The sequence below is a fragment of the Rhyacophila brunnea genome, unplaced genomic scaffold, assembly GCF_057557595.1.
Source record: "Rhyacophila brunnea isolate RB1 unplaced genomic scaffold, BYU_Rbru_1.0 scaffold_12, whole genome shotgun sequence".
Lineage (NCBI taxonomy): Eukaryota > Metazoa > Arthropoda > Insecta > Trichoptera > Rhyacophilidae > Rhyacophila > Rhyacophila brunnea.
This window is the reverse complement of record NW_028232774.1, coordinates 38341348-38354747: the sequence shown is the minus strand read 5'-3', so window position 1 is coordinate 38354747 and position 13400 is coordinate 38341348. Positions and strand designations below refer to the sequence as shown.

Here is a 13400-nt window from a genome sequence, read left to right as displayed (position 1 = left end):
CAGATCTCCACAGCCTACCTCTTTCCAAAAGTTACTCTTCACCACTGGCAGACACCGCTATGTCTGATAGATGAAAGTTTTTCTAAAATTTTTTGATTAGCTCTAAGTACCTATATCTAAACCGTAAAGAAGAAAAGCTACCTACTTAACCATTCATTAACATCATTAACCTGGATCGATTTGGTGGATAAACGGTTTTCCAAGCTGATTTAATATCTGGATCTACGTTTTCAATTGGAGAATCATAAGTCTACCTGATCCACAAGGGTCTGGATAAGAAGACTGTCTCTTCTTCGAGTTAATTTTACTTGATAAAATATCAAAGTAACTACTCAAAATTGAACAACGGGTTTACCTATCTAAATCAGTGACCCTCAATTTAATTAAATTAATTTTATTTCAAAGTCAAAGAAGTCGTGACTAATTCATGAATTAATTCATTAGTTTGTTGGTTAGATGAGTGCACGAATAAATATTGTAATGGTTCACGCATGCATTCATTAGAACACTTGTCGATAGACAATATTTATTACTATTTGCTAAACAAATTCAACAAACATTGTAAATACAAATCGATTGGTGTCATTTTTAACCTGAATATTTTACACTATATTTATTCAAAGAAAATATTATTTTTAATCGCATCGTTTCTCTTCATATTTTCTGTCGATAAATCTTTAACTTAAACTAAATACCTATTGAACTATTTCTTTTATTCACGAATAAGATCTGAGAATGTAACATTGTATAATATATTGAACATTCATAATTTGAAAACATCTCATACGTTCAACCACTACAAAAAAACACCTTTTTTTTTAGAAAAAAATATGACACCCGATGGGACTTGGATTCGCGCCAGTGTGCTTTTCCAATTAAGCTACGGGCATCCTACTTAATTACGACGATTTAACTGGTAGTTGTAACATGAACTGCTTATCAAATTGCGTTATAATGTTGACTGTTGTTTTTTTGTATATTAAATTAGGGCAGGTATTAATTCATTCCCTAATTAGGTAATAGCCGATGTCACGGATCACTCCGTTATTTAGTTTTTATAACGTACTTTTTCTAGTAGGTATATACATTATACATGAAATATTTTCGAATTAGTATGTATGTTCATATGTTCAACATAATAATATAGAATGTTACATTCTCAAATCTTGTGTCTTATTCCTTGAATAAAAGAAATAGTTTATGAAATTATTAGCAAGTTGGCTGGCGCGAATCCAGCGGTTACAAGTTTCAGTCCCGTCTGGTGTCGTATTTTTAATTTTTTTTTGTGGTTGTATGCATGCGATGTTTTCAATTGAGGTAGGTACCTATTGTTAATTCAATAAATAAGTCACATAATACATTAATTTTGCATTCGATTTGATCATACATAACATACCAAATATTAAATTGATTAATTGGTGGATGGGACTCGAACCCGCACGTATCGTGACTTAAGGGTTCCATTTAACGGGTGGAAAAATTACCCGGTTAGCTGTTTTTTTGCGAATGACTAACCGGGTAACCGGTTTAAATCGTCGTATCAAGTATTTTCGATATTATTTTTTGCACATTTTTTGTCTTTGACTCTACAATTAGAGTAGATTTTAGCCACCTCCCGATTAATGAGATATAACATAATAAGTTACCCACTTGGCGAACCTTCAACGTCTATGTCCATGCTCTGGATCCAAACACATATCATTGAAAAAGATCATGTGGCACGTCATCACTCGCCCATGCCGTTATATAATATAAATAATTTTATTAATATTAATTGTTTTAGATATATCTACATATTGTTATCATAAGACATAATATGTAATACAATTTTGAATGATTTAAAGTGAGTATTATTTTTGACATTTTTTTTGATAGCATTTTGTTAGGCAGGTACATTGTGTTTTGTGTATGGAAATAATATCCCTATGCCAATGATATTGACGGTTTTAAAAACAAGTTGTTCATTAATTCTACGATACAATTGAGTTGTTTTTGTTGACAGCAGTTTATAATGATGGGTTTAAAGCCATCTCTAGAAACTATTTCATGAAACTATGCTGTGGGAATTGAAGGAGATATATTAACACAATACACTTCCTTATTCTGTCACAACTTGAGTTTATATTGATTAATTTTTGTCAGCATTTCCTCAATCATAACTAGATCAGTAGGATCTATTTTGATTTGTTAATTGCGACAATATCTCTTGTAATATATGTACTTCATTTGTATAAATTGGAAGAATAATGCATGAATCCTCACTCAATTCATCGAGTCTGTCACGAGATGCACTACTATTGTTACGAGTTCTTCACTCGACATCATTATCTTATTATCATTCTAACGATGAGTATAGAAAGAAACAGCTGTCAATTAATCCAAATTATTTATATCAACTAATATTATGTTCTTTTTTTCATTCTCAGGGTTAGGAGTGGCACAGCGGACTCTGTCAGAATCCTTGGAGCAGTTTGATTTCGAGTGCATCGGTCAGTCGCTCACAGAAGACGAGCTCGTTATATCCAAGTCGCTCAAGCAGTTCGCCCAGCTCATCAGAACAGTCGAGGATGAGAGGGATAGAATGGTAGGCGAATTTTTTTTCAGTCTAGTATTTTTTAGGTTGTTTCTCATTGCTTATACATCTGTCATCCACTGACTAGTGTACATAACTGATCATCCGTTTCCAAGCCTTTCCATCTTGCTACAATCCTATTATTGGCATATGGCACCTCTTTCATGGTTGGCCTCTAGGCCGTTTAATAAGTACGACCATAATAATACTTTGTAGAAAAAGTATATGATTTCGGTGTTTGGTAGTTCAACACTGTCCATTACGCGATTAAATGTGGACGGCTTAATGAGGTCACATGTAGGTACCTAGAATGCGCGCGAGTTTTTATTTCGCGCCATCCTGACAAGGCTATAGGTACATTTATTATTTATTAATATATTATAACAAGACGCATTATTATAATATAGGTTTAATGAACATTTATGTATGAATTAATAAAATTTATATGAACAGATATAGGTATAAGTCCATAAGTAAGGCCGTTTACAAAGCGCAGTTTATTTTTCAGACGATGTGTCCAATGTCGTGTCCACACTAGCAACAAGTTGCTGGTAACCTCATTAAATTTTACGATAATTATCATTTATTATTGTAAAATCTAACGAGGTTGCCATCAACTTGTTGCCAGCGTGGACCCGGCATTAGTAAATCGATGGTTTCAGGGCGCTTTACAATTTTGGCGGGTAATACTGTATATTTCTTTTATTTTGTTAACTGTCAATAAATTCATGGTGGAACTGCATTGTATTGTTGTTTTTATTTAATAAAACGCATTTTTTTTAGTACTTATTACACTTTTAAAAGTGGAATAAGTACTACAAAAAAAAATTGCGTTTTATTAAATAAAAACAACAATATAATACTGTATACATAACTTACATAATATAATATTGTTCGTATATTCTATATCAAGTCGTCTACGTCACAGCGCTGCATGCACGGGTACCATGGCCCCCACATCCTGAAGTGTGCCCCCAGGCTAGGATATTTGGCGGACCCTCTACATACCGCTAAGCTTAAGGCATAAAGTCCACTAAAGCAGGCTTACGGGGCGCTCGCGCATTTTCTATGTGAATCATCGAAAATACAACGTAATCAAATACGCCAGCGCTTACTGGATTTGACGACGCTTTGTGCCCTCCTGCCCCAGAGTCACCGTTTTTGGCTTCTCAGCGATACGAATAAACGAAAATACAACGTAGTCCATTCATTGAACACGGCAAGCAAAATCACGCTCCTCGAAGCGTCGTCGATAGAAGCCGTCGTCGTCGGCGAGAAGCCAGTATTTAATAACAGAGAACTCATTGTTTAGTATAGATAGCATAGATACCCATGGACTTCTCCAGGATAGACCCTGATCAACACGACGAAATTTATACCGAAGTCTCAACCTGTCTAAACGAGATTATATCGGCCTTCCGCGGCAAACAGGCCGGCGCCAAAGAGCGAATATCCAATGCTCTGCTGAACCTATCTGAAGCCCACAGCCGGCAGAATCTCGCCATGGCCAAACTCGAGCGAAAATCCATTGTCCAAGAAGCCAGAATACTACACCTGGAACAACTGCTCAAAGATAGGACCTCTGGCCTCAAAATTCAAAAGAAGGCCATTAAGGACTTGCACGCTCAAACCAAGATACTTAAGACCATCCAGCCTCAAGCGCCCGCAAATGCCCAACCCGCCGCCACGACACCTGCCCCTATGTCATGGGCCACGGCATTGGGCAGGAAAAGCCGCCTTCCCATGGCCACGACGTCAACACATGCAGCACCCTCTACCTCCTCCGCCTCCACCAACCAACAGTTTCCATCCTTGCTTCCCCTCGCCCCCAGACCGGGAGTTCTCTTCTTCCCGACCGGATCTGGGGAGAAGAAATCGGATACCACGAAGGAGATCCTTAAGAAGGCCTTCGACCCCAGGTCTCTTGGGGTTCAAATTACGGGTATCCGTAATATAAGGAACGGAGGTGTAATTGTTCATCCCCGTTCTGAAGTCGAGGCCAAGGCCCTTATTAAAGCCCTGGAGACCTCGGAGGCTGCCCTACGAGCCGAGCTCGCCGGGAAAAAGCAGCCTCGTGTAATCATTTTCAACCTTCCCTCTACACTCACAGAACTACAACTCCGGGAAGCCATCTTCACCTCCACCCGTGAACAGACCGGCCTGCCAGAAAAGGCATACGCGGACATAAGACTGAGCCACAAAGCCGGGCCAAGAACCGGCAGATGCCACTTTGTGGTCTTCGCCCCGGCGGCCATCTGGACTGCCCTTATTGCAGAGGACAGACTCTACATGGGGTGGGAATCCTTCCCTCTTAGGGACTACGTTGGGGTAGTGAAGTGCAATATATGCCACCTCTTTGGTCACATGGCCAAAGGATGCACCAGCAAAACGCCGACGTGCAGCCACTGCGCCATCTCCGGCCACGACCGCGAGGACTGCCCCAGCAAAGGAAACCCACCCAAATGCGTGGCCTGCTACAAGCACAAGCAGCCGTCTGATCACTCCACCGGCAGTCTCGATTGCCCAGCAAGGCTCCACGCCGAGCTGCGTGAAAGGGCTATGGTGGACTACACTGCCACGCGATGATTACCTTCGCTCAGTTGAACGTCAACCTGAGCGACGCCGGCTCGGCGGAGTTAATTGAGACTATGCGGGCCACAGGCCTGTCTCTGGCGCTGGTACAGGAACCGTACCACTGGGCCTCTAAAAGGGGCCCCAAGGTCACTGAAAAGGGACTCGGGTGCGCGGGTCTTGTCGTCAATGCCAGGGGTGTGGAGCCGAAGGCTTGCGTTTTCGCTCTTGACCCTCGCCTTGGCGTGCTGTCGCTCTCGCACCTGTCAACTGAGTTAGTCGCGTGTGCAGACATAAGCTTTCCCGGAGGAGGCAGCGTGGTGGTTATCTCCGCCTACTTCAGCTTTAAGAGTACAAAGGAACACGTGGCATCAGTGCTTGACGGCATCCTTCGCGCAGTTAGTGGCAGGGATGTCATCATCTGTGCGGATGCAAATTCGCAATCCCCCCTCTGGGCGCCCGTGGATATCCCCCTGTGCGACGCGGACGCCATCGAGGAGTTAGTTCACCAGCACAACCTGGTCGTCCTCAACGACCCCACCAGCATGCCGACTTTCGTGTCGCACGCAAACTCCGGAAGCACCCACATCGACATCACCCTGGCCACTGAATCCGTTGCGAGACGAATCAGCGGCTGGAGAGTCCATGAGAGCGCTTCCATGAGTGATCACCGGTTGATCACTTTTGAGCTGGCCTCTGTCTCCTCGCACGATGGCGGCTCTGACGTTTCCCCAACTCCGCCCGCGCGGTTTAGAACCCGCGACGGGAATTGGGAAAAGTTTGAAGAGGCGCTTTCCAAAAAGCTTGACAGGACATCCAGAATCCGATTTCCAGACGTACACTCGGCCGCCTCACGACTGACTGCAGACATCACCGGATCAGCCGAAGCTTCACTCGGACGCTGCAAGCCCAAGCCACCAAGCCAGTCGCCGTGGTGGACGCAGCATGTTTCGCGCCTGCGTGATCTTTTCAGAAAAGCGCGCAAGGTCCATCAACGTGCACGCCTGCGCAAGCAACCACCTGCCTCCATCGATCCCCTTGCAACCATGGCCAAATTCACCCGAACGGAATACAAGAAAGCAATCACTCAAGCCAAGAAAGACTACTGGCGTAATTTCGTTACCATTGAGGGAGGTTCGGACCCCTGGGGTCCTCCATGCCGTGCATTGAGGCTGGGACTCAGACCGACGAGCCTCCTGTGCGGCATCGAGAAACCGGGTGGCGGATTCACCAGTACCGAGTCTGAAACGGCTGCGGTCCTACTCGAGGCTCTCATCCCTCTGGATGATGAGTCCAGGGATGATGACGCCATGAGGACGACCCGCTTTGAGGCTTCTCTTCCAATCGACACGGATCATTCATCGTTGCCTTCCGAACAGGAGATCAACCAAATCATGCGCACGTTGACTGCTGGCAAGGCCCCGGGCCCGGACTGCATTGACAACTTACTTGTCAAACGCACATGGGCCATCGCCGCGCCAGAGATTACAGCCCTCTTCAGTGACTGCATCAGAAGCGGCACGTTCCCCGACTGCTGGAAGAGGGGCTTACTTAAGGTAATCCCCAAAGCTGGCAGCCGAGAACCGTCAAGCCCCAAAGCCTACCGCCCTCTAACACTCCTGCCCGCCCTGGGCAAAGTGCTGGAGAAGCTACTGTGCCACAGGATTGAAGCCCACCTGGAGACACACTCGCCGCTTTCCGATAAGCAATTTGGATTCAGAAGAGGCAAATCAACAGTCGACGCCATTAGGAACGTGATTGCCATCTCTGAAAATTCTCGCCGTAAATACGTCCTAGGAGTTTTCCTGGACATTGCAGGTGCGTTTGATAGTGCGTCCTGGCCTCTTATACTTCGAAAGCTTCGGCTGAAGAGACTACCAGGAAATTTGTTCGCGTCGATTCAAAGTTACTTCACGAATAGATCGATCGAGTTTCGAGTTGGATCAACAACAATAGAGAGAAACACCAGCATGGGATGTCCCCAGGGCTCAGTCCTCGGGCCCCTTCTCTGGAACGTACTCTTCGACGATCTCCTTAGAATTCCGCTTCCAACCGACTGTACTGTCATTGCCTACGCAGACGATGCGCTGCTGTTGGTCGAGGCCGACAGCAGGGCGAAGATTGAGAGCACTGTTGGCGAAGCCTTAGCATCAATTGAGGCTTGGGGTAAACTAAATAGACTATCATTCGCACCTTCCAAGACAGAAGCCATTGTCCTCAAAGGACCGAGACGACTGAACTGCTCGAGACCACCCACAGTCCGATTCAGTGACACGAGAGTGAAAGTGTCGAAGATCGTCACCTATCTAGGCGTCAAGATGGACACCATGCTAAATTTCCAACACCATGCCGAAACCCAAGTCCACAAGGCTGGGGTGGCCTTCCAGAGGGTCGGCCGCATGGCTGGTGAAGGATGGGGCTTAAGAGTAAGGGCGCTCAAGATCGCCTACGGCGCCATTTTTATGGGAATCGCGGCTTACGGCGCCAGCGCTTGGTGCCCGCGCATTCCCAAGAGTGTCAAACTTAGAGCCTCTCTTTTAAGAGGACAGCGCAGCGTGCTCCTGTCCATTACCAAGGCCTACCGTACAACCTCAACTGACGCGCTCCCGGTCCTGGCCGGTATTCTCCCACTTGACCTGCACATTCAGGTCAGCGGCGCTTCAATGCTGCTCCTCAAAGGTGAGGAGGCTGACGTTGGTGATTTTCATCTCGTCCCCCCCCCTCGACAAGCCGGCGAGGGATTAGCACTATTGAAGCGCAAAATTAGACTCATGTCGCTTGACGCGGCCATTAAGACCTGGCAGCGAAAGTGGGACGAATCTACTAAGGGCCGGCTCACATACGCGTTTTTTCCAGACATACAGTGGCGAATGGAGATAACCAAGTATTTGACTCCAGACCATTACACCAGTCAATTTGTGACTGGCCATGGTGGTTTCGCTGGCAGGCTCTTTGAGCTTGGACTTGCAAGCCGTCCGACATGTCCATGCGGAGGGGAAATACAGGATGCCAATCACATCCTGTGGGAGTGTCTGAGTATGTGCTCCGAACGGGAGGAGATGCTCAGGTCGGTCCAACCAGTTGTTGGACCCATCGGCCCGTCCGACCTGGTTGCTACTAAGGCCAACTATCTTGCATTCAAAAAATTTGCGGCGTCTTACTACGGGCGTGAAGATCTCTTCACATAAATTTTGCTGCCTGTATGATTAGCTTCGTTCTTTGATATAATAAATAAGTAGCTTCATTTTCTTTTAAGTAATTTCTATGTGCTTTTTCTCTCCCTGGCACTTTGAATTAGAGTAAACTCAGTAAACTCAGTCAGAGCTCACTCTGAGCGTAGCAACCTAAGTCTTGGGCACCTTCTCCCAGGACACTCCCAGGCCAATTTTTAGATGCTTCACATCACCAATTGACGGGTCCCGTGATACTCTCGATTAAGACCGAGTGTGGTGCGGGGCGGGTTTGGTGGAGGGAATTTAACTTCAATGTTTAGTTATTGCGTAATTACAAGCCCCGAGAAATAATATAATATTTTTATTGCTTTGTTATGAGAGACGCTGATAATAATAATTATTTTGTGCTCCTTGAGCCCCTTATTACATAGGGGGGCCTACTCGGTAGTGAGCGCACCGAACGCTTTTTTGGTGGGCTTTATGCCTAACGGCAATGTGATGTTCTACGGTAGCGTTACCAAAATGGTATTCCGCGGTAAAATTAAGGACATTCCGTGTCTAAATAAATTCATTTGAATTATTGAGTTATCGGTACAAAGCATAATTTATTATAGATCACTGATAGCGTAATTTTGTGGTAACCAAGTAACATATGACCCTACCATGTTCGATAAATAGTCACTTTTATTAGACAGGAAACAACACACTAAAAATAATTAAGTGTAAAATATAATGCTACATGTGAATTATCATTTAATTATACGAGGGTGGGTCAATAAGTCCTTAGAAAAGCCGACAGGTGGCGCGACTAGTACTGTAAGCGGTTTGTTTTCATGCAGCGGCACTACCGATTCAGTATGCTGCGAAGTTTCAATCAGATCGGTCGGGTTGTTGTGTGTTTCTCGTACATTTAAAAAAAAAATTTGCTTGTGGAAAATGGAAAAATGGAAAATGGAGAAAATTGAGTTTAGAGCTGTTATTAAACATTTTAATATAAAAGGGTTAACAGCAAAGGAAATAAAAAATGAGTTGGATTTAGTTCACGGCATATCTGCTCCTTCACTTGCAACTATTTATAACTGGTTAAATGAATTTAAACGTGGTCGTACATCAATAAAGGATGAACCACGCTCAGGACGTCCTGCAGAGGTGACTACACCAGAAATGATCAATAAAATCCACGATATGGTGTTAAGTGACCGAAGATTAAAGTTGAATGAGATAATTGAGGTTACAGGGATCTCAAAAGGTAGCGTCATTTCTATTTTACATGACAAATTGGGCATGAAAAATATTTCTGCAAGATGGGTGCCGCGTTTGCTCACAGTCGACAATAAACGCAATAGGGTGGTGGCCTCTAAAGCCCTGTTGTCGCTCATGCATCGCAATCCGGATGATTTTTTTCGTCGCTTTGTGACTGTAGATGAAACATGGATACACCACTATACTCCCGAGACGAAAGAACAGTCAAAGCAGTGGATTGCGAAGGCAAACCATGTTCAAAGAAGGCGAAAACCGTAAAATCAGCTGGTAAGGTTATGGCTACTGTATTTTGGGATGCACGTGAAATTATTTTCGTTGACTATTTGGAAAAAGGAAAAACAATAACAGGGGATTATTATGCATCTTTATTGGACCAGCTAAAAAACAAAATTGAAGAAAAACGGCCTCATTTAAACAAGAAAAAAATCCTCTTTCATCAGGACAATGCCCGTGTTCACACATGTTTACGATCAATGGCTAAAATTGAAGAATTGAAGTTCGAATTGGTCGACCACCCATCGTATTCGCCAGATTTAGCCCCCAGTTACTTTTTCCTTTTCCCAAACTTAAAAAAATGGCTAAGTGGACAACGTTTTTTTTCAAATGAAGAAGTCATCGATCGGACAAATGCTTATTTTGAGGACCTTCCGAAAACTTATTTTTCTGACGGTTTAAAAAAAAATTGAGAAACGTCTAACCAAGTGTATTGAGCTCCAAGGAGATTATGTTGAGAAATAAAAAAAAAATACAAAAATAAAAAGTGTTTTAATGCTTTTTTCTAAGGAATTATTGACCCACCCTCGTATCAATCATCATAATATCACATCAAACATCTACAAACATATTTTTATATCAGTTACGCCGAATGTGCGAAATTGACTTTTACATTAAATGGGCAAAATTTTGGCTAATTCATCTAATAGTCAAGCCCGTTGCCTTATTCATGAATTAGGCAAATTATCTGCCGAGTGTGTGAATTCGGCAGGGTATGGAATTCTTAAACTGTTAACATGACAGTAGAAAAAGTAAATTTAATACGGATGGTTTTATTAGTTATAATTGGACATAATATTATATTATTATTATTAGGTTAGGTTTTGTAATTCTGAATTCAACTGCATGTCCATTTTGAGGTTAGCTAACAAGTGTCAACAAACTATCACAAACATACAATCGACAATTGCACGATTGATACCCAAGCACGAATCAAATCGCGAAAATACCTTTTAAAAAAATTCTTTCGTTATCATAATCTAATTTTTTTTGCGCATAGTAAATGGATATAAACGTCATTGTAGTTATTGATTGGTATATTTTTATATTATAATCAATGACATTTGACACATTTGGTTAGTTTGATTAGTTGCAAAAAACACCACCGGAGCGCGACCATCTATTTTGACCATAGATAATATACGTAAATTTTGACCAATGCATGAGCATTTGACACATTTAGTTTAGCTGCAAAAAACACCACCGTAGCGCTACTATCTCATTATTCTTATTTGTCAATAGGCAGAAAAATTACTGCCGAATTCACGCACTCGGCAGATATTTTGTCTAATTCATGAATAAGGCTTGCATTTTTCATGATTTAGGCAAAATTTTGCCCATTTCATGTAATAGTCAATTTCGCACATTTGGCGTAACATATCAATAGGTATTCATTAAGTGAAATGGCGCCGCAGGTGACTTTTTTACTATTAGAGTCAATTTGAGAAATGTGTTTATCTCACTCAACTGATTGATCCACCACGCCGGGCCCTTCCTAAGCCCGGGTCCTCAGGCTAGAGCTCTGCCATCCTCCCCTTGTGGGGGCCATGAGTCGGGTACTGTTACGTCACTTGGGTTTTGCGCGCTAATACTTTTCATAGCATATTCTCTTATATGTCTCTGGCACTATTGAGACGAATTAAAAGTTTTCTTTCCTGTTTCTCCTCCTCACAGTACTTGAAATAATGCCATTCGTCTGCTTCCGCAAAAGTTTAGATGTTTTAATATATAAATAAAACTCCACGCGACATCGAACACACATTGAATAATTGTAATTGAATGTAGTAGCAGTAAAAGTAAACGCAGGAGGAGGGTTTTAGTTCCAGAAACGACCGTGGTGACGTAGAAGACTCAATATAAATATCGCACTATACATAAATTATTTATAATTCTCGGTTTTTTTTAATTGGCACAATGCAAATGCCGTAACGCAAATAATGTGCTGTATGATACCTACATACATTTTGTCAAATTGTTTTAATTATTCAAATGAAATCGGCCTTGAATTATATATTTTATTCACTGCATCATTCTGCTCTCTCGCTCCCGACATTCGGCTCCTCAATTAGCATCATCACCATTCGCTCGATTTAAAAATATATATTGTTAAGTGACAGATCATGAGACGGGTATCATTTGTCTGCAATGTTACTGCCATTGTACCTATACAAGGAGAGTAGCGACGTTACTTTGATTGCGATCTCATTTTGTTTCATCTGCTAAAACGATTCTAAGAAAGACAATTTTTATAGCACCGATATTTATTATTTCTTTAATGACATTGTGAATGTCATAAATGGAATCCAGTTTTTACTCTTTGCAGACGATTTAAAATTATATGCGACAATTCGCTGCGAGCTGGATTGTCACATATTACAAAATAATCTCTTTTCAATTGAAATTTTATTTATTAATATTAATTAAACGAAAAATTTGTATGTACTTATTCCATTTCAACTGAAAATGTTTTTTTGAGGTAGATAAAACCGCTCCAAATTAATTATTAAATAAAAAAGGGGAATAAGTACAAAAAAAAAATCGTTTTATTAATATTAATCAATAATACAATACAGTTTCACCATGAATTGACAGTTAACACAATACAAAAAATCAATTGAAATTTCTTTGAAAAAAAACTTTAATTTAATCTTTTTCTTTCACCCTGTCACGAGTCAGCATTGGGGCAAAGGGCAAGCACACGTTCGCGCCATTTCCCTCGTTCGATCGCCAACTTTTACGCCTTCCGTCATTATAGACCTGCAGCGCGTAGATCGCTTTTATAGCACCGCTGCAAGATGAGGGAGGGCCGGCCGCGACGACGGTACCCTTGAGGCTGTGGTACAAGGGTACGAAGTTTCGCACTCTTTGGAACACATAGCCCAGCCACGTGAAGCGTCTCTTCGTGATTACCTAAATTACCGAGGGCTGCTGTGTCCACTCACGAACTCGGGTGTTCGTAACACGCGGCATCCGGAACACATGGCCCAGCCACGTGCAGCGTCTCTGCGTGATTACCTAAATTACCGAGGGCTGCTGTGTCCACTCACGAACTCGGGTGTTTGTAATACGGTCGTACTAATGTTCCCCTAAGATTCGGCGAAGACATCGATTCTCAAAGCTCAAAACCTGAGACCTTTGTAGCTTAGTAAGATGCTATGTCTCACAGACATACAGAAGCACAGGTAGCACGCACGCAAATTCAATTTAATACTGCCAATTAATGTGTATTAGAATCAGTCAAATCAAGATTTCCAAGTATCTCTATACAACTATAATATTATGTTAAACAGCTTACTGAAGCATTAATCTGAGATCAAAGATCTTGGCATATTGTTTGACTCACGATTATCTTTCTACTTACACATCACTTCCACAAGTTAAACTTGCAAGCAAGCTTCTAGTATGCATCATGTCATGAGACAAGTTAAGCCATTCAAGAATCTAAATATTTTACGTATACTCTACATGTCGTTAGTACTTGGGTCCATTATCTGGAGTCCTTGTGTGGTTTCGTATAAGCTTGTTTTCGAGCGTGTCTAGAAGAAAAT

At 42.2% G+C, this 13400-nt stretch overlaps 1 protein-coding gene across 2 annotated transcripts in view; it reads left to right on the top strand.

The window, feature by feature from the left end:
* Positions 1-13400, top strand: part of Graf (GTPase regulator associated with FAK) — a 243849-nt gene that overhangs the window by 137760 nt on the left and 92689 nt on the right. For both annotated transcript variants that reach the window (XM_085961262.1, XM_085961261.1), the window contains exon 2: positions 2427-2584. In XM_085961262.1, the coding sequence (XP_085817388.1) occupies positions 2427-2584 (158 nt within the window). The remainder of the gene's footprint in view (positions 1-2426; positions 2585-13400) is intronic.